Consider the following 21,516-nt stretch of genomic DNA (forward strand, 5'->3'; position numbering starts at 1 on the left):
GATCATGAATTAAACTTCTGAGGATGCAAAGTAGGCCACTCATCCCCAAGGCTAGCCCACAGCCAACTCATTCCCCTTTACCTTTTCCCCATATACCTAGGAGAATGGGAGTCTTATAGGAGCATGAAAGGACACTTTGAGGACCCTCCAGGTGTTAATAAAGGAGCCAACATTTTTTGAGTCCTTTGCCCATGCCAAGCCCTGTGTAAGCAGTTTACAAGTATTGTCATATTTAATCTTTACAACAACACTGCGTAATGGGTATTATTATCCCCATTTTACAGATGAGGAAACTGAGGCTTGAGAAGTTAGTAACTTGCCCTACATCCCTCGGTTAAATAAGTGTTAGAGCCAGAATTCAAAGCCAGGTCTGCCTAACTCCAAAGCCAAGGCCTGGGTAAAGGGGAGCTGGACTTTGTGGGCCAAGGAGATTGTCCCCAGCTTCCAGGCTCAACATGCCACCCTCGGATGTCATGTCCTGTCAAGGAAGTGTAGGATTCTTGCTGCTTTCAGAACATTTCTACTCCTCACTTTGTGAGAGCATCCCCTATCTCAGTGGTGTTCTGTATTTGTTTCCTGTGGCTTCTGTAACAAATTACCACGACCTTAGTGTTTTAAAACTACAGAAATTTATTCAGTCTTAGTTTTGGAGGCCTGAAGACCAAAATCAGGATGTTGGCAGTACCACACTTCTTCAGAGGCTCTTGGTCAGATTCCATTCCTTTCCTTTTTCAGCTTCCAGTGGCTGTTGTCATTCCCTGGCCGGTGGTGCAGCACTCAATCTCTGCCTTTATCTTCACAGGGCCTTCTTTTCTGCGTCTATCAAATATTTTCTCGTGTGTCTCTTAAGGAAACTTGTCATTGGTACCCCAACAGATATTCCATGAAGTTCTCTTTATCTCAATATCTTTAATTACATCTGCAAAGACCCATTATCCAAATAAGGTAACGCAGGTTCTAAAAATTAGGACATGGATGTTATTTTGCAGGGGCCACCATTCAGCCCCCTACACATGCTAATAAGATGCTTTTCCAGCAGCCAGGCAAGCTCCGATCCTTTAGCTCGCACTGTGGGCAGACAGGATGTCCGACGTCTGGTCAAAACCACTTCTCCAATGGAGTGACTAATTATCAACAAGATTGGATACAGCTTCGTGTTTCCATACTCTTAATGTTAATGACACATTGAAGTCCAGCTAAAAGCTTCTGGCCCCTGAGGTCGTGGCAACCTCTCTCACAAGGATTTGTTCTTTTTCAGATTGCGAATCTGCAGCTTCATAAACTGGACGAACTGGACTGTCTGATTCAAGGCCTGCTCTATGTTGACTCCGTTGGCTTCAACGGCAACCCGGAATGTTACTATTTTGAAAATCCCACAAATCCTGAATTGTGTCAAAAAAAGCCGTGCTGCCTTGATAACCCATACCCTATGCTGCTGGTGAATATGGGCTCAGGTGTCAGCATCCTAGCCGTGTACTCCAAGGACAACTATAAAAGAGTTACAGGGACCAGGTAAACTTGGTTTCCACTCAGAGAACCTTTCTAGGCTTACACCCGGGCCTCTTTCTTGAAGACCAGTTTATAAAAAAGGTTATTTAAAGTGAATACATTTTGAAAAGAAAGATCTTACCCTCAGTCAACCAAAAAGCATTTACTGGAGATGTGACAAGGGTGATTTACATAAAGGTTAATAAAACACCGCCCTTGCCTTGCTGGAAACTAGTCAGGTTTAGGGAAGAAGGGTCACATACATCAGAAGTTTGCCCAAAAGACAGTACATATTAAGTGCCAAATGAATGTCGGGGACAATAAACACAGTAGAATCCAGATGAAAGGATACCTGGATGGTCAGAAACCATCTTTTGGAACCACCTTGGTGCCTAGCACAGGATGAACTCCTTGAAATAATACATCATTCCAAGCAGTAAGCCAAACTGAGTGTATAAAACAAACTGAGTTTATAAGGAATGTTTGTTACCCTCAGGTAAATGCTCCAGCTAAAAACTGGAATAGCTGGCACACCTGACAGAGAATTTTGGAAAGCAACGGACAGGAAAACAGCCCTGCCTTCACAGTTGGGCAGAGCACCTTGTGTTTTTAGGCACACACACCCAAGGGCATGTGGGCTCAGCTTCCTGTTAATGGGGATTCAACAAGGGAAAAGATCTGGGGTCAGAAATCTTGGGGAATTCCTGGTGTAAACAAACCTAAACAGGTTTTCCTTACTTCTAAGAGAAGGATTTGGTATGAAGTGTTTCTCCATCCTATTGGACCACAGAGCCCCTTTCTGGAGGAACAACTTCAGGAACTAGTGCCCTGTGGAATGTGCTTTGGGACCTGATATTCAAACCATTGTGTTGGATAGATGAAGAAGATATTGCGTAACTTCTCAGGGCTTCAGTATCTTCATTTGTGCCATGAAGGGGGTGGTTTCTTAGATAGTTTCTACAGGCTTTTCCAGTACTGAAAATGCTATAGTACTACTCACCCATTAGGACAAGAGCCCTACTTTTCTACTGTATTTCCAGTCTTGTGATGGGTCTGTATAAATCAGTGGTTCGCCATTGGGGAAAGGGAGATGTATCCTCCCAGGGGATTTTGGCAATGTCTGAAGACATTTTTTAATTGTCACAGCTGGAGGTCGGGTTCTACTGGCACCTAGTGGGTAGAGGTTAGGGCTACTGCTAAATATCCTATAATGCATAGAGCAGCCCTGCTCAACAAAAAGTACCAAACCCCAAAAGTCAGTAGTACTGGTATTGAGAAACCCAGGCTAACACACACTCTCTCACTCTATGACTGAATCCTGCTTGTGTTCAGAATATAGGCTTTAGTGTGTAAGTTAATTACCAATAGGTATACATTTTCTCACTGAGAATACAGAACTAAGCCTACTTGTCCACACAAGAATCACAATTGATCCCATGGCCTCATGAGGACTGTCAGATGTATTAGAGACGAATGGGTATTTCAACTGATCTGGTTTTACCTTGGAGAGTGATTTCCTGATAAAGGTACAATTTTTAAGGAAAAACTACAGATTTCTTCCCAGAAGGAGTTATTGAAGTGGTAGAACTAACCCCAAGGTAACAACAGGCTAAACTTATTTCCCACAATTAGGAATATTTATTTTGTTTACTAACACATCCATAAGTTACATCACAAGTGAACTTTCTCAAACCTGGAGGTTCCAGGGGTTTTGGTCATCTTCCTGAATAGCTGCTAATGAACTAATTGTGGTATTTGGATTCTATTTCACGTATAATAAGGCCTATACATTTTAGTTATTCGTAAATGCCCATTAATGATCAGTGCTTTGCAGTCATCAAGAAATCTGTCTGGATGTCCAAGCTTAGCTACAAGCTTTCTTTAACCAGTAGTTTTGGAAATGTGCTACTGGAGACTGAATGTTAATAGAGAGCCCTTTCACAGGCTGCCAAATGTAGGGGAGAGGAATGAAACGTCAGTTCTGGGCCTCACGTCCTCCTGGTTCAACCAGAGTTGTTCTACCAAAGTTGTCTTTTGATTCTAGTTTGAAAACCACCGATATAAACTACCTTGGTCAACAGTAAACATCTGCATGTGGAACACGCTGTGGGAATCACTGATCTAAGCAAACGGTTTAAGCTTTAAGTTTTGCTACTTCAATTGTGAACTGATAGCTGTAACTCCAGGTTTTTGTTATGGTACATATTATACCCTATTTTCTCTTGAGCGTTTTTATTTTTAGGAAGCCACTTCATTACAGGATATCACTTTTCGTTTTAACATGATTTTTAATGGTTCTTTTCAGTGTTATGTGTAATTTTATGGCATCCTAGATTCGGTAGCAATATATTTTTTTTTTTCTATTGACACAATTCCAATTTTATTAGAAGAGCCAATGGCGGGGAGGAACAGGACTTCACAGCTGACATTGTTAGAATGTGTATGTAGTCTATTAAAAGAGGAATGTAAAGAATTTTGAAACTTCAGTGAGAGTTGTAGTACAGCTCATCTCGTTGTTTTGGAATCTATTTTAAGGGCACAAGCACTTGATAATTGAAGGTTTCTTCTACTTCTCCCTCACTCTACGGTTGTTGGTTTTTTTTTTAAAAAAGCAAGAGAATCACTTGATTAAACAATGGTTAGCAGGCTGGGGATATTAATAAAGTGCTCTTCTGTGGCTGTGCATTCTTTCCTCCTATGTGCAGTGTGCCAGCTGTCCAAGTGCATGCTCGCTCTCCCCATTCAGCTTCAATCCTGTGTCTGGAGTCACCTGTCATTTTCCAGTCATACAAAGCACTTATCTTTTTTCACTCATACCAACATATCAGTTGATGAGTTGCCTTCTTTCTAAGTCAGCCAATGTCTTCAGTTGCCTATGTTTGGAGTAGGTTGTTGAATGCCTTGATTAATACTGATATCTATGTTCAAAGAAAAGTTATTAGTGTTGATGAAAGAGAAAGCTAGAAATATGAGCAAAGACTTTGTAAAATATATATATAGAGAGAGAAAACAAGACAAATCCAGATGACCTGCAAACCAAAAAGCATTCCTGTTAAAACACAGTAATTTTGTAGAGTAGACTGAAACTGACAACAGAGCATGACCTGCCAGGTTAAACATAAATAAAATTACCTTGGGTAACTTTGATGTTAATTGAGTTCATTCTCAACTACCATAACTAGTTTCCAATCTTGTCTAAAAAGGTTCTTTTAGAGGAATGTTCCCCCAAACAACTGAAATTTAAAACATAGTTTGAGCCTTGGAACCATTTTATGACCGTTGTTACTATTTTTGTCTCTTGGTAGTTAAGTAAAATATTAGTAACCTTTTCCAGAGTCTACTAGAAAAACATATAATATGAGACCAATTATTGACTTCCTTTCAGAAATCTGTGCTGTAGGAGTGAGGTCGAGTGAAAGATACAGCTTTTGGGCTGGCTATTCCTGGCTGAGTCCTAGGTCAGTGTGTCATCATAGAATTTGGCTCCGTAGATGTGAACTATGCTTCATGTACCCATAGTTTCTTTTTCTAAGTATTTGTATTCCAAATATATATATATATATATACATATATCCAAAAAAAAAAAAAAATACATGTTTTAAGAAAGGAGAACTGTATTAGAATTGTAATACTCAATATATACCAATAACAAAAGATGAATACAAGTCACGTTTGACTTCTGCAATTACAAGAGGTGCTCAAAGTGGTTACCATCAGTGTCCAGACACTTCTGATTATGGCGAACTACTGCTTGAGCAACGGGGACCAAAGTGTCCACTTGTGTACATTTTTTTGGCATCCCTGAGATACATGTTTATATAGATGCCAATGTATACACATGACTTGTATTCATCTTTTGTTATTGGTATATATTGAGTATTACAATTTTAATAGTTTTTTCCTTTCTTAAAATGTGTATACATTTTTTGGCACCCTCTATATATGTATATATATGTATATATACATATATAGTTATAGTCATGTATAGTTTTATATAGTTATATGTATATTCTTTTCAAATATGTAGCAATCATTTCTATGGTTATTTGCTGCTTTCAGACAACCCAAATAAGAGCTATCGTGGTTTGGCTCCATTTTATAGGTTAGAAGACTGAATGAAGTACAGGTTAGTGGCTAGTTGCAGGTCTCACAACAGAAATCAGTGAGAGTCCCTCGCTGCGTTTGCTCTTAAAATTCAGGGGCATGTTTTCCTTGAGGTTTCTTTTTAGTCTCTGCCCTCTCTTTTTATCCAATCTACTCTAAAGCTGTTTTGTACCCTAGCACTTTACTTCCAGTGCCCCTTTGTTTTTCTTCTGTTTTATTAACCCAGATTAGTGGTCTTGATGTAGTTGGGGACTCGGATGGGATATCTTTCCGTAATTTAAAAAAATAAACCTTATTGTTCCTTTAGTCTTGGAGGTGGAACATTCCTAGGCCTATGTTGCTTGCTGACTGGTTGTGAGACCTTTGAAGAAGCTCTGGAAATGGCTGCTAAAGGCGACAGCACCAATGTTGATAAGCTGGTGAAGGACATTTACGGAGGAGACTATGAACGATTTGGCCTTCAAGGATCTGCTGTAGCATCAAGGTAGAGACTAAGTAGCTAGGAGCGGTAGTGATTAAACACAGGCAGCCTCTCCACCCTGGCTGTTCATTCATTCGTTTTTAAAAATCTTAACCCACCGCCAGCCTGGTACAAGTATCTATGGGATTGGAGCTCACACTTGATCTCTTGCCCTTTATGAAGCTCTGAGATGTTTCTTGATGCTGGTGCTTAAAATAGGGCAGCTTTGAAAGAAGCTTCTGGAAAATTTGTATTTCATTCTTGTTCAGATATCTAGAGACGTTAAAAAAGAATTTTTCCCGCCATTAATAGCCATGCTATTTTGTCCCTATTAAGAAAAGGGCAGCCAACCATTCATATCTGTAATACTGTCTGCTTGTAAACCATGGCAGTGGAATCAGGTCACTTGAGTTTGAACAGAGTTATTCATACAGCTTTCCACAGTACTTTTGTGGAAGCATGGAGTCTGCCTGGGAATGATTTTGAACACTTTCACTAATATTTCCAACATAGCTTTGGCAACATGATGAGTAAGGAAAAGCGAGATTCCATCAGCAAGGAGGACCTCGCCCGAGCCACACTGGTCACCATCACCAACAATATTGGCTCCATTGCTCGGATGTGTGCACTGAATGAGGTAAGGCCTTAACCCAGGGAAAGCCACCTGTCATTCATCCACATCGCTTTGGCAGTGCAATAACTGTGACCCTTACAAAACTAGACCGTTGGGAAACCTGCCCTTTCTGGTAGTCACAGTCTGTAAAATGGGAGGACTATGTGTGGGGTGGAGGAAAAGAATATGTGTATTATTTTTAAGTAGGTACTGGGTGATAAATAAAACCATCTAACTGTGGAAGAAACATTGTAAAATTATAACCCGTGCCATAGCCTCTCTAACCATCACTGTTACCATGTACCTGTTGAAGTGTGAGAAAAAGCTTTGTGCATCCTTGCAGATATTTTTGGGTGAAACATTCCACTTGCAATATTCGATATTCTCTTTGCTTTCAGCTTCTTTACAGTGTTGCCTTGTGGCATGGAGTTCAAGCAGCATTGTACAGGGCTATCAAAGCACAGAGAGCTTGCTGCAGCTGAGGCCAGCCAGAGCCCCAGGCACAAGAAGGGGTGTTGCTGGTGGCTGACAAAACTTTGGTAACAGGTTTTGAATTGTTGCTAAATTCCTTTGGAAAAAAATGGAACCCTTTTTTCTGAAATACAAGATGTGTAAAGTAGAACAGCTTTCACTGAGCTATGTTAGCGAGACAAGACAGAGGGTTAGGAGAAGTATTAAAGAATCAATGGTAGCATTAGTAATAGAGTTTTTTAAACTATAGTTTTAATAGAAATATGTACATGCAGAAAAGGGCTCAAATCATAAGTGTGAATTTTCACACACACCTATATAGCCACCATTCAGATCAAGAAATAGAACATTACAGGTACTTCAGAAACCCCCTCGAGTCCCCTTCTAGTTGAATAGTGGAGTGTTAAACAAGGAATGAGGCAGGCTTTATGATACATTGGTGCCCGCCCTGTCTTTGAGTTCTGGGGTCACAAGAGAAACACCTTCCTTTCATGACATTGAATAGAATATGTCACTGGCCTGTTGGTGCCATAGTTTTTTGTAAGTCCCCATTTCAATGGAGTTTAAATGTGAGGCTGTTATTCAGGTCAAAGAATGTATTATAGAGACATGACTTTTCAAAGTCCGTTTTAGTCATGGGACTCACTAACAGAATTATTTTTTTTTTTGACATTAACCTTTAAAGAGAGTTTTTCCACATAGCCAAACAATTCCTAAAACTAATATGTGTTTAGTTGGCTGTACTCATGGACTCTCAAAGGTCAATTTGTTGGAAATAGAGCAACAGACCTTTCCCCTGCTTTCCACAGAGCTTGAGTGAGCCAGCAGGTCTTTTTACAGGTATTGTAATCACTTCAGGGGAAGGACAACTGATTTTATTTTTAACTTTTTATTTCAATGTCAGTACCATTTATTTTATTACCACAGCGAAAGTGGCTGTTTGAAAGTGTAGCCACATTCCGTGCTCGTTTAGAATAACTATTTTTGAGGTTTCTGTGGAGTTGAATGAATGAGAGAAATCACCCATCACCTTGGGCAAGGGCTCTATTAGCTGGCGTCCTGCCAGTGCAGGCTCCCTGTGGACACACTAGGGTCTGGTAACACCACGTGTCCTGTGATGCAAATTCTTCAGTCATGGCTTTGCTCCCTGGAATCACTGATTGGAGAATCTTTGATTTCAGCCACCTGTACTGAATCTAACATATTTTTGCGTTGGTTATTGGAATGCTATGAAATGCTTCTCTATCAACTTAAATATGTTTTTATTCATTTTTAAAGAGAGAATAATACAAACACATAACACAGAAACTGACACCAGAAGGATATACAGGGACGTGAGTCACCATGTCCACTTCTGGCCCTCAATGTTAACCTCACTAGAGGCAGCTGTTGTTTTTAGTTTTTTTTTGTTCGTTTGTTTTTACTCTATATTGTACGCAATATGGGATAAACATATCCTTCCAAAGGTAGCAAACGCTGTATAACATTCCTTTTTTTAACAACAGTTTTATTGAGATAGAATCATATGCCATGCCATTCATTTTCTATATACGATTCTACATCTTGCTTTAGTTGTTTGTTTGTTTATCAACTTTTTATTAAATTGGTAAACACACATAAAGGAGAGAGAAGAGTATAAAGAACCTCCATATAGTCGTCAACTCAGATGATTAAGACTTTGCCATGCCTGCTTTCTCTATCTCTGTTTTCTTCCTCCTCCTCCTCTCTTTTTTGCTAAAATATTAGAAAGCAAATCCCAGACATTATATCAATCTACCCTACACACTTCAATACGCACTTCTGGAAATGTTGCTTCTTGCTTTTTTACATAATAATATATCTTGAGTTTGTTCATATAGGTATATTTAGAATTGCTTTGTTTCTTAATGGCCATATAGCATCCTTACATGTAGGTATGCTATGCGTGATTGGATTAAATTCCCTAATGATATTTACGCTTTTCTAGACCTTGCTATTAAAAAATCTGTAGTGTATTTATGTATATAGTACACACACACAAGCACACACACACATCGTAACACACATATACATCATTTTGCATACATATGGCTATATCTATAGGGTAAATCTAGAAGTGAACTTGCTGAGTGAAAGGATATATTGATTGTAATTTTGATAGATACTATAAAATTTCCTCCATTGAAGTGGTTCTAACTAATTTCCTACCATCAGAGTGTAAGAGAGCGAGTTTCTCCATGGAGGATTATCAAACTTTTTCTGTTTTTCAATTTAATAAGTAAGAAATTCTACCTTATTTTGGTTTTAATCTGTATCATATTATAAGTGAAGCTGATTCTTTTTTATCTATTTAATATTTAGTATTTTCCCTTTTGTGTGTGTGTGAACTATATAGTAATACTGTTCACCCATTTTTCTATTGGATTGTTGGCCTTTTTCTTATTGATTTGTCGGTAACCAATACATTTTATATTAAATGCACTGGAAATACTTTTTGTTTATTGCCTTTCACTTGGATTTATTCATGGTGCTGTTTTTCCCTGAATAAATATTTGATTTTTCGAAGTAAAAACATGTATCAGTCTTTTTAATGGATTCTGAGTATTATATCTTTTCTACTTAAATATTATTTTTAAAAAGAATTCTCTCATGTTTTCCTCCAGTCTTTTTCTTTTCTTTTTATCTTTGACCTATCTGGATCTTGAAATAAGGAACGTCCATCGGCTTTTAATGCCATGTCTATTCCTTCTGGCTTTCTGCTAGAGTAATGCAGGACTGGGCTTTAAGCAAATCCTACCTTTGTTCTGGGGGAAAAGGCGAAATGCCTAAATTTAATTAAGTTTCTCATTAATCTGATTTTCTTACTTTGAATGTTCCTTGCCACCTCTCAATTTGGGTGGTTTGTGGCTACAGCTTTTATTTGTGGAAACTTATTAATATCACCTCCCACCCCTCTACCCATGGAAATTTTTCACTGTGGTAAATGTACTCATGAACATGCATTGTTAAAACTTGAGACAGTTAAAAGGCAATGTTCCCAGACCCAGTTATTCTCAATAGACTGAACAGAAAATAATGCCAGCCTCCAAGACTCTCTTCTCTTTGATATGAGTGACCATAGCAACTGGCTCTGTGAGGGAGTGAGCAACCTCTGCATGGTAGACAGGCTGAACTCAGTGTTAAGTGGGTGTTCAGAATGCAAATCTGTATCCATGACAATAAAAATATAAAGATATTTTTCATTACCATATTTTAACCCACATGTTGACTGAGCAGGATATCCCACCATATATTGTAAAGGTAGAGACTGGGCATTGTTTCTTTTTGTATTCCCAGTGTTTGGCACAGAGCAAACTGAGCAAATGCGTTAGATGAATAACATATACCATGGTCATTTTATTTATGAGTTGGTTATAATATTTTATAATTGGAAGTTTGGGGGATTGAAGGAATGCGCAAGCAAATTTAGCTGAACTTGAACTCCAGTTACAATTTTATATATGAGTGTTGGGAGTGGAATCTCCTATCAGACCTAGGGCAACCTAATGTAATACCTGCAAATAAGGTCAATGTCAGTCTCTGTGTCGTCCAACCAAAAGCTCACCTTCCTGTTTTTGTGGAATGCACTATGAGGTTTGTTCGACTTCATCTTGGAAATTCTGAAATAATCGCACTTAAGAAAAAAAATATTCTGCAAGGTCCTGGAAGTATAGGGATGCATAGAACATTGGGTCTTTGCTAAATGCTGTTTTTATGCCATGGTTCAATTGTTTTTCTCTAATTTTTTTCCCCAGAATATTGACAGAGTTGTGTTTGCTGGGAATTTTCTCAGAATCAATATGGTGTCCATGAAGCTGCTAGCATATGCCATGGATTTTTGGTCCAAAGGACAGCTAAAAGCTCTGTTTTTGGAACATGAGGTAGGTTGAGCTTACGTGGACTTAATTGTCCTATGTGGAAGTTTTTTGGGTTGTCTGGCATATGAGTGGGTCCCTCAGTTTGCATTTATGCAGAGGATAAGGAAAAACTATATAAAATGGAAGCTTTCTTATCCAAATCCAGACTGGTAGTTGGTTAATTAAAAAAAAAAAAAAAAAAGAAATCAGTTAGAATGCATAATCCTTAAAAAATATCCCCCTACTTTAACCATTTTATTTTAACATAAATGTATAAATGTTCATCGACTCACCAGTTTTTGTTGTCGGACCAAGGCCTGTTTTTGAGCATGGGTTCTGCTGATTGTAGCTCTGTAGTTGTCTCTTTTTTTTTCCATAATTTTTTTCATATTCACTTTCTTTGATTTCTGATTTATTTCTTTAAAGTGGATCAAGACGTTAAAGATACTTGTGAGGCAATTTGATTGCAGAATCATAGATTTTCCCCTCAATCTTTCATATGGGGCACCCACCTAAATAGAGAGCAATGATTTGTGACTACCTTTTTCAATCTTGTTTTGTTTTCTTTCCAGTTTTATTGAGATATAATTGACACATAACATTATGTAAGTTTATGTGTCACATAGTGATTTGATATATGTATATATTACAAAATGGTTACCACAATAAGTTTAGTTATCATCCATTACCACACGTTGTTACAAAGATTTTTGTTTTCCTGGTGATGAGAACTTTTAAGACTTACTTTTGTACCAACTTTCAGTGTTAACTATCTTTTTCAATCTTTGTCAAGAATTTAACTGGATTTTCATAGACGTGACCATTCATTTTATACTCTTATTTTCCTGGTTGAGTTGGTACATAATTAAATTAGATTATTACATGAACAATGACACATATAAACAAATTTGAGGATAAATACAGCTGACTTTCGACAAGTAAACAACTCAACTGGTGAGAGCAGAAGTTCTTGGGCTATTAAGACCTTGACCTTGAGAGACTGGTGTCCCTGGTCATCAACTAGCCTGCTTACAGACGAAATGGAGAGCGTCGGTTAATTCAGAGTCCCTTAAATCTAGTTTCTACACTAATAGAAATCAGAGGTTTCTAAGAGGAGTTATAGGGCCCTTCCCTCTTCCTACCTCCTTTATCCCCGCCCCCCTTTAAATTCAGTTCTGTAGAGAGCAACTGTTTATTACAGCAGGTACCTCATCCCTTGGGTATATTACAACAGAAACAACTGGTATCATAAATTCCAGTTGTTAACTACTGTGTCATTTTTCTCATTGCCAAACTGAGTTACTTATTTGAAAAGGTGCTGATGCATTTATACATTATTTAGAGCTCTCTAAGCCCATATTTCATTTTTATTAAAGCATGAAACAATAGGAACTCAAATAACGAAATAGTTAAGGCCCAATGATAGAAGTTAACACTAAAGAAAACCTTTTTGAAAAAAAAAGAAAAGGTTTAAGGCTTGGCGTGATAAAACTTTTGGTGGGTGAGGGGAATGGAGTCCCAGAATTTTCACCTCCTCTGCCTTAATCAGAGCAGCTCCCTTTTAATCTGTTTATTGATTTTTCAAATAGGATTTTGTTTGGAGAAGAAAAAAAAGCATCTCAGCTTTAAAAAAAACAATAGTTAAAATGAAAACCACTGTTCTAGTCCAGCTAGTGTTGCCATATTTAGTGATTAAAAATACAGAACACAGTTATTTTATCTGGCATTTATGTATGTTTTATCTGGCAACCCTAAGTCCAGATTCTCTTGAACTAAAGCAGAAAACAACCCCTGGAAGCCATCAGGGACTAAAAGCCATCTGCAAGGGCACACTGGTAGTTACTGGGTAGTAAGATAGGAGATAAGATCCAGTGTTTTGGGGAAACCCACATCTGTGGGTAAAAATGCATGTCACTTTGTACAATCCTAGGCCTCTGCTGACTGTGGCTTTGGTTTGCTAGTGATTATCATAATTCAAGTCTCTACGGCCAGTGAAAGTGGAGCGTTTTTATAACCTCTTGGATGTATCTCTCAGAAAATTCTCTGCACTCTTAAGTTCGCTCTGGCTCAGGAAGGCCTTACTGGGGGATACCATGGAGAGAGAACTTTTGGGAGGCGCTGTTATGGTTGGCTTTCCTGCTCTGCCTCAGGAGTCCTCATTCAGTCTCTCACCTCTCCCTGATTCATGTTAGTGAGCATCTCCTAAGAGGCATAGTCTAGCTGAGCAGTGAAGAGCACAGCCTCTGACTGGGAGGCATTAGACCATGAAATGACTCTACCTCTCCCTCTCTTTTTTAGCATTTGTAAAATGGGGTATAATAGTATGTCTCCTAAAGTTATTGTGAAGATTGAATGCGTAAGCCTATGGTAAAGTGCTTAGAACCATTTCTAGTATATAGTGAGTCCTCAATAAATGTTAGCTGACAGCAGCAGAAGTTTCTGCAGTAACTGTCAAGTTAGGCATTTTTCAGTGGAGTGGAGTCTCCTGCCTTTTGGAAACAAAGTTCTCCAAAAATTTCTGTTGTTCATTTTCACAGAAACATGGGCTTTTCTTTTACGGGTGAGCAAAGTGAAGCTCAGGCTACATTAGATGCCTTTCCAAGATCTACTGAGGGAAGCTTACAGTTCTTCCCTGTGAGACATTACAACTTTGAAGTCTGATAGATTTGGGGCTGAACTCTGGCACAAGCCATGTGACTCTGAAAGGGTAATTGATTACCTTCCATTTCTCATCTGTGAAATGAGGGTAATATAAATTTTGCCATGGCAAGAATTAAAATGGTATAATTATAATAACAACAGGCAACACTTATATAGCACACACTAAGTGCCATTTTTTTAGCACTTTACATCAGTTAACTTATTTAATATATATAAGTAAATAGATTTTCAATAAATTATTATTCCACCATGTTTCATGGCAGTTAAAGTTTTACATTTCTCTTATCTACAACATTAGGGGGCAGCATTCCTAGAGTTATTAAAAATAATAGGTATTTGACAAAGTTCAGAGATAATTACACAGTTTTCCCATTGTTTTTGTAGGGTTATTTTGGAGCTGTTGGGGCACTGTTAGAACTGTTCAAAATGACTGATGACCAGTAGAGATGAGCCATAGGTGGGACAGCCTTTTGTGAGAACAGAGACCTGAGAACTGCCGCTGGAGAAGGTGAAAGCCCCTGTGGAACGGAAGCCAAGCCATTCATGGCAGATACACCTGCTGGATTTGTAAATAATTCAGAATCCTTCTAGCTGATCTTTTACTCTTGGGTCTTGAGCTTATGATTCAAAACGGGGAATACAAGAGTTTTTTTTTCTGTATACTGTATTTTTTAAAAAAATTGTGCAGTGTGGCCAAACCTACCGATTTTATGCATTAACTTTGAGAAGTTAGTTGTATGATGTTTAAGAAGGACCGGAAATGTAAATGCTGTTTATTTTTCTTCTGGGGTTTACTGATCAGTGTGGTGATTTTTAAATTCATTTAGTAATTACTCTAGGAGATTTTACCTTTACTTATATTTTTCATGACGTTTCATGATTTGCTGTTGGTTTCAAATGAAACTACCAATCTGGCATGTTTTACTGTGAACACTATTTTGTTTGTTTGTTTGTTTACCCTTTTTGTCTTGTTTTTTTTCTGTTTGAATGTCTTAATGGAAAAAGAGTCTTTCCCGCTGTGTCTGTTCTCCAATGACTCCCCTCTCGGCCATACCTTCCTTTAATGTAATTGTTCATATTAATCAAGGTGCTGTCCAACTCAATACAAAATTAAGCACGAGATCTAAAGCTCTCGAAAGTGGCCTTGAAGGGAAAACTCTGAATGTGCTCATGAATTTAATGAGTCTGGCGGAAGTTGAAAATTATATGCAATTTTGTCTCATCCCTTAGGAATATATAGTGTTTTGTTGGATTTATTTTATATCAGGTTGTATCAAATTGAAAGGTTCTATGATGAAATGTCCTCATCCATGCACAGAATATGAATGGCAGCAAATCCTTGCGCAGGACATTGAAATTTACAGGGCAAAGTCTCCCGGTAGATGAACTGTTCACATTGGGAAGTTTAGGAGAAGTCAGGTAGTAATAGCGATTTGTTTTGTTCATTTATGTACCTAGGAGCTTTATGACAAGGCACCTTAAATAATAATTGTTGTTTTTTTTCATTTGAAATATTTTAAACTAAAAACTGAATTTCAATCTCAGTTTCTCAAATTGAAAAAAAAATTAACCTACTGGTCTCTCTAGATATATTCTTCTTTTGGAAAGACATCATTGGGACTGATGGGCAACCTTTAAATGTCAGTCTTGTACAAATATTGAAAAGCATGAGCTCTAATGATTTAGAACTAATTAATCTTTTGAATTGAGCATATTGTTGAAAGGGATTTGGGAAAAGCATACATTGCTCCATGATGAATCTTTCCTTCTCTGCCTTCTGAGCACCACCTTTAATTTCCACATCTTTAAATCTTCAAGAAGTTGATGTTAATTGAAGTATTCACTTGTCTGGTTGAAATAAAGCCTGTTTCTGTTGTGATTTTTTTTAGTGTATATGTTATTTTCATTTCTTATTCTTCATGTTCATATAATCTACTTTTCTACCACAAAATGAATGTATGTTATGTTTTTGCAAACTCTGCATTTCATAATCTACATACCATAAGTGTGGTAAAGTCCAAAACATTGTCTCTTCAATTGAAACTGTAGCTCTATGCAGGAATTTTTTTATACATATGATTTTATTCTTATACAACTAACGCTTCAATCCCAAAATATCGCTACTATATTCGGTAATTCCAAAAGAGTTTCAAAATCTGGTCATCGTGAATACATTTTCACGATGAAAATGTATTCACGATGAAAAAGATAAGTGTAAAAAAAAATCTACATATTATCTACAATAGTGCCTTTTTTGATTGTTCTCGTCTACCATTCCTCCTCATCTGTCAGGGAATAGCACACCTTGGATCATGGTTCTGCTAAAGAAATCAGGGCAAGTTGGTGTGACTATACAATTTTTTAATTATCCAGAATCACTCTTCTTACAGATGTTTAAAATGTTGCTTTAGCTGAGGAAATAAATTATTCCATTATACCAGTTAAATGTTGGCTACATATAATCAGTCTTTCTTTTAATGTTTATTAAATTAATTGGGTGACATTGGTTAGTAAAGTTATACAGGTTTCAAGCATTCATTTCCATAATACATCATCTTTAAATTTCATCGTGCATTCACCACCTAGACTCAATTCTTCCATCACCATACTTGTATATTTAACCCCCTTTAGCCAACCTTTTTTCCACAGCAATGGACTTATAGCCTGAGAGTTTTTGCATTTACTTGAATTACAGAAACTTTACTTTGACTCAACATCACAAAGCAACTTGGGAAAACTGGTGAATTTTTATCTTGAACTATGTGAAGTCAGGATGGTCCAAAGCATGGCTTTTGATTGCCAGGCAGCTTCAGTTTGGATCCAGCTCAGCCACTGACCAGCTATACAGCAAGTTACTAACCTTCTCACTAAGCCCTAGTTTCTTCACTCATAAAATGGGACAAATAGTAGTTTTTACCTCCATGTGTAAAGAGACTAGCACAAGGGCTGACACACAGTAAATGCTTCATTGATGTTAGCTGTACTGAAAATAGATGTTTTAAATGAATGCATTAAACCAGTGATTTCTAACCTCTGGAATGTGGGGAACCCATTTTAGCAGAGATACATCCCAGATCTCCATATCCTGGTATATGTCTACAGCTGATGTCCACAATTCCAAAATCTCTAACTCTTCAAATTTATCTTGATAGTTCACTTGACAGAAAAAGTTGACTTGAGCATTATTTGTCACACTTTGTAGGACTCTTCACATGTTTTGTTGCAGAGCTATTTATGTGTTTGATTATATTTAGAGTACTGCCCCAGACCCTATTAGGGATGTTAAGTAGTGAACAATTCTGAATTTTGAAATAACATCTGGTTCCCAAAATTTCAGGTAAAGGGATGTGGAAATATAGCCTTAGTCTTCAGCCTATGTAGTGTACATGGATTCAGGGTCCCTTTGTTGGGAGCCGTTGTTACAGGTAATTTATACTTGACATCATTCAGTCATACAAGGAATAGTAAGAAGTTACTTTGGTTCTGGCAGGAGCTGAGGAGACTAGGAAGAAGAGGATTCAGACCCTGCTGTCTAACAGGAGGAGGACAGAAATCTTAGGCCAACACAGGTAATGAAGTGTCACAGATGTCATTCATTCATTTGCAAATATTTACAGCCATGAGCAAAACAAAGTCCCATCCTCACAGAGCTTACGTTCTAGAAGGGAAGACAGATACAACACTCATTGAGTGGTCAAAGACAACCTCTTTTAGAAGGTGACATTTGAGCAGAGTCAAATGAAGTTGGGAGCTCATGTAAATACCTGAAAGAAAATATTTTACTCCTGACAAATGAGGATGGAGGTTGTGAGGAATTGCCAGGAATCCAGTGTGCCTGGAGTAAACAATGGGAAGAGCAGTGGGAAATGCAGTTTTATGCATTACCATGGGCCAGGTCCTATACATAGTCTATAAGTGAGGGTAGAAGGCTACCCTTGAAAGAGGGATTGGTCACTTATCCTGGAGAAGGGGGCTAGAAAAGTCTTCAGTCTTAACCAACAAGTAGAGACCAAGGAGTGGACCAGAAGGGGAGGGAGCTTCCCCAGCAGAGAGCACGGTGAGAGAAGCATTGCAAGAGGAAACATCTGGGCTTACTCCGGGAACTGGGAGCTATTTGCTTCAGCTGGAGTCTGGTTAGTGAGAGAAACCATATACTGGGAGGAATCCAAACAGATTATGGAAGGACTCATATTCCATGATGAAGATTTTGGTCTTTTCTGTAGTCAGCGTGGAGCCATCAAAGAGTTTCAAGTAAAGTGAAACTAGAATTAATCTGGGTTCCAAGTGATAATGGAGCAAAATGTCCTATTGAGGTAAATGAGTAAACCAGTTAACCATGCTTTTGAATACATAACACCATTCCATTATCTTTTTTACTTGGTTTCCTCTGTTGTGCCAAATCTCTTGCAGTAGCTGCTTAGTAGACCACGTTTCTCTGTAACTGAGATGGTTGTATAAACTTTTGAGAATTTTCCCACAGGACAAAGGCTACTAATAGCTACAACTCTACTATGATTCTGTTCAGTGAGTAGAAAGGTTTCTACACCAATGCTCAACATAAACTCCATTACTTGTGAGAATTGTTTGGGGAGAAGGCACTTTTCCTTCCCGCAATCAGAAGATGACATCAAATTTGTGTGCAAGATTTAATGTACCTTTCTACTGGGTCTACCAGATGTTCATTCATTCATTCACTCTTCATCTGTTTAATTTTGACTGAATGCCTCCCAGATCATAGGCATTCAGTAAGATTAAGATCCATTCAGTTGTGAATAAGACAGCAAGTTCCCAGCTTTCATTGGGCCTACATTCTGGTGAGGGAGACAGACTAAGCACATAAGCCAATAAATAAACATGAGAATAAAGATAGTGATAGATTCTGTGAAGGCATGGGATACAAATGAATAAGTTATGGCCTTAGCTCTTGAGGAATGACATTTAAGTTCATCTTGCTTTTTTCAAATCACTTCAGTGAAAATGAAAAATGTTTTTGGGAAGCAGTTTGATAACTAATTCATTTAATTTTATTTAGAATATTTAGTTTGCATATGTATTTAGAATGATACTTGAGTAATTAATATATAATAAATATATTAATATTTAGTAATGCACCTTTTTTACTACTGTTTCATGAAACAATGTTATTTGAACTGTTCACTTGAATCTTCATTGTCAGTGCCTTTGTTATGACCAGAGTCATTTAGTGGTTTCCAGAACACCAAGTTTGACACACAGCACTTTTGAATCTATATATGATATTGACATTGGATTCTTTTTAACCAAGTAAAAAGCACCTGCTCCCATAAGTTGGATTGTTTCATTTTCCAAAAGGTGTATATTGCTGATGCCACAGTGTAACCATACGGAGCCTTTTTTAAAAGGCTGGTTTATAAGCATTCATCACTTGCAATACATAATTAAAGGAAATTTGTATTAAAACTCTTTGCTTTTTTTTATGCTCTATCAGGTAAACATTAAATATTTCAAACTGGAATTAATTGATGTTTCAGTTAATGTCAACAAACAATTCTCAGTCTCCAGTAAGAATTCATCTTTTATTCAAAGTTATGTATTTTTAAAAAGTTTTCAACAAGTTTTACATGCACATAATCTGAAAAGTCAAATAGTTCCCACAAGACTATGGAACATAGCAGTACCCATGTTTTCTTTAATGTTTTATTTCACCATTTTGAATATACCAGCTTCCCAGAAAAGGGTAGGGTGATGAGGGACTTTTTTGAGTACTTGTATGTCTGAAAATTTCTAAAAATATTTTTATTCCACCCTCATACCTGATTGATAGTGTGGCAAGGTACAGAATTTTAGGTTAGATATTTTCCTTCAAAAATCTGAAGGCATAGCCCTATTATTGCCAAGCTTCCAATATTGTGAGAAAGCCTGATACCATTCTGCCTCCTGAGCTTTGTATATGACAATTTTCCTTCCTCTTTTCTGGAAGCTTTTAGAAACTTCAATTTCCTGCTTCAGCTCCAACATGTACTTTTAGCATTATACCCTGTCCACGACTGTACCAAATGTCGACCAACCCAGGACTCTATTTTTATATTTTACATTTCGGTAGTTATTGCCAAATTGCCCTTCCAAAAAGTATGAGTTTATACACTAAATAGTGTTAATAGTGCCTATTTTCCTATATACTCACCCACTAGGTACTATCAATCCTTTCATCTTTGCCAATCTTATAGGTAAAAATGATATCTCATTTTAATTGTATGGAAAGTCTTTAAGTTCTTCCTAATCCTGAGGTTTTGATTCTATTATGGGGAATTATAATGAATTTGTCAGATTGAAAGAGAATCTTTCTTGCAGTTTTTGGGAAGACAGCACAGTTGAGTGAGTTAGCAAAACTCTGTAATTAGTCTGTTTGGTTGAGACCTGTGACTTTGAGTGAGTTCCCTAACCTCTGAAAGCCTCAGATCATCTGTAACACGGGGATAAAATTAATTCTTCCCTAATATAATTGTGAGGATTAAATGATAATAAGAAAGAGCTGAAAGCTGTCTGGCCTACATGCTCGGTAAAAGTCAGCAGTGAGCAACCCCCCAAAAGGGAGCTGCCATTCACACAGCCTCTGCTTCTGCCTCCAAGTTATGGGTATAACCTGCATATTGTCTTTTGTTTTTGGCCTTTTGCAAATGCTGATTGTTTTTTCATGTGTGTGCAATTATTTTGTTTTAATGCAAGGTCTGTAGTTTTAAAAATGTGTTTGTTAAGTACATTTAATTTTCAAAATGTCTCATTTATTAGCTATTTTATCCTCAGTATCCTTATGAATTAGGCAAACAGGTAGTGTTATCTCTACTTTACAAGGCAAACAAAGCCAAAGCAACTTCTCTAGGTTAAGGGTAAGTTGGTAGCAGATCTTGGATGGAAATTTAGATTTTAAAAGTTAAGAAATGCCAAAGTGTTATTTTATCTTAGGTGAACTAACTTGATGTAGAACATGAACACCTACTCTAATAAGTAAATAGGGATAAATTATAATTAAGATATCAGTTATTCACAGATAAGCATACGTACTTCATTTCTAGGATGTCTAATGGTTTTTGGAAACTACAAAATAGTTAACATATTCTCCTTATAAATATATTGGAATTAATAGTAGTAATATATCCATTCTGCAAAGTAACAAATTGCTAAATTTGTATTATAAAAAAGGCAAATCAACCTCATTTTGACTGTTGTTTAATAGCGGGGATGTCTGTTTAAAAAATAGTCATCTCAAAATCTCCTATAATATAAAACTTCATGAAAATTCATAAGAATTTAGGTAAGGATATATTAGCAAATCTGAGGATACTAGTTTTGTTTTTTTTGTTGTTTTTTTTTTTTTTTTTTTTTTTTTTTTTTAGTCTAGGGACTGTAATAACATAGCGCCAAATTATATGAAGCAAAAATGGATAAAACTGAAGTGAGAAATAGAAAATTGAACCATAGTTGAAGATTGCAAGACCCCACTTTCCATAGTAGATGGAATAACTAGTCAGAATATCAGAAAGGAAGTATAAGATTTGAATAACACTGTGTATCAACCCAATGGACCTAACAGACACCTATTAATATAAGGCACTTCACCCAACAGCAACAGAACATACCTTCTCAAATGCATGTGAAGCATTTATGCTCAGACATAAAAAAAGCCTCAAAAAGTTTAAAAGAATTGATACAAGTATGTTCCCTGATGACAATGAAATTAAATTAGCTATCAATAACAGAAGAAATTTGGGAAATTCACAAGTATATAAAATTAAACAATACACTCCTAAATAATCAGTGGGTCAAAGAAGAAATCACAAAGGAAATCATAAAATACTTGGAAATAA

At 37.1% G+C, this 21,516-nt stretch overlaps 1 protein-coding gene across 2 annotated transcripts in view; it reads left to right on the top strand.

The window, feature by feature from the left end:
• Positions 1-15,551, top strand: part of PANK1 (pantothenate kinase 1) — a 45,487-nt gene extending 29,936 nt beyond the window's left edge. For both annotated transcript variants that reach the window (XM_019739082.3, XM_019739091.3), the window contains exons 3-7: positions 1,259-1,512; positions 5,900-6,076; positions 6,566-6,689; positions 10,910-11,035; positions 14,057-15,551. In XM_019739082.3, the coding sequence (XP_019594641.3) occupies positions 1,259-1,512; positions 5,900-6,076; positions 6,566-6,689; positions 10,910-11,035; positions 14,057-14,116 (741 nt within the window). In that variant the 3' untranslated portion in view covers positions 14,117-15,551. The remainder of the gene's footprint in view (positions 1-1,258; positions 1,513-5,899; positions 6,077-6,565; positions 6,690-10,909; positions 11,036-14,056) is intronic.
• Positions 15,552-21,516: the final 5,965 nt, after the last annotated feature.

Source organism: Rhinolophus sinicus, chromosome 15 (genome assembly GCF_057876585.1).
Source record: "Rhinolophus sinicus isolate RSI-liver-muscle chromosome 15, RSI-T2T, whole genome shotgun sequence".
Classification (NCBI taxonomy): Eukaryota; Metazoa; Chordata; class Mammalia; order Chiroptera; family Rhinolophidae; genus Rhinolophus; species Rhinolophus sinicus.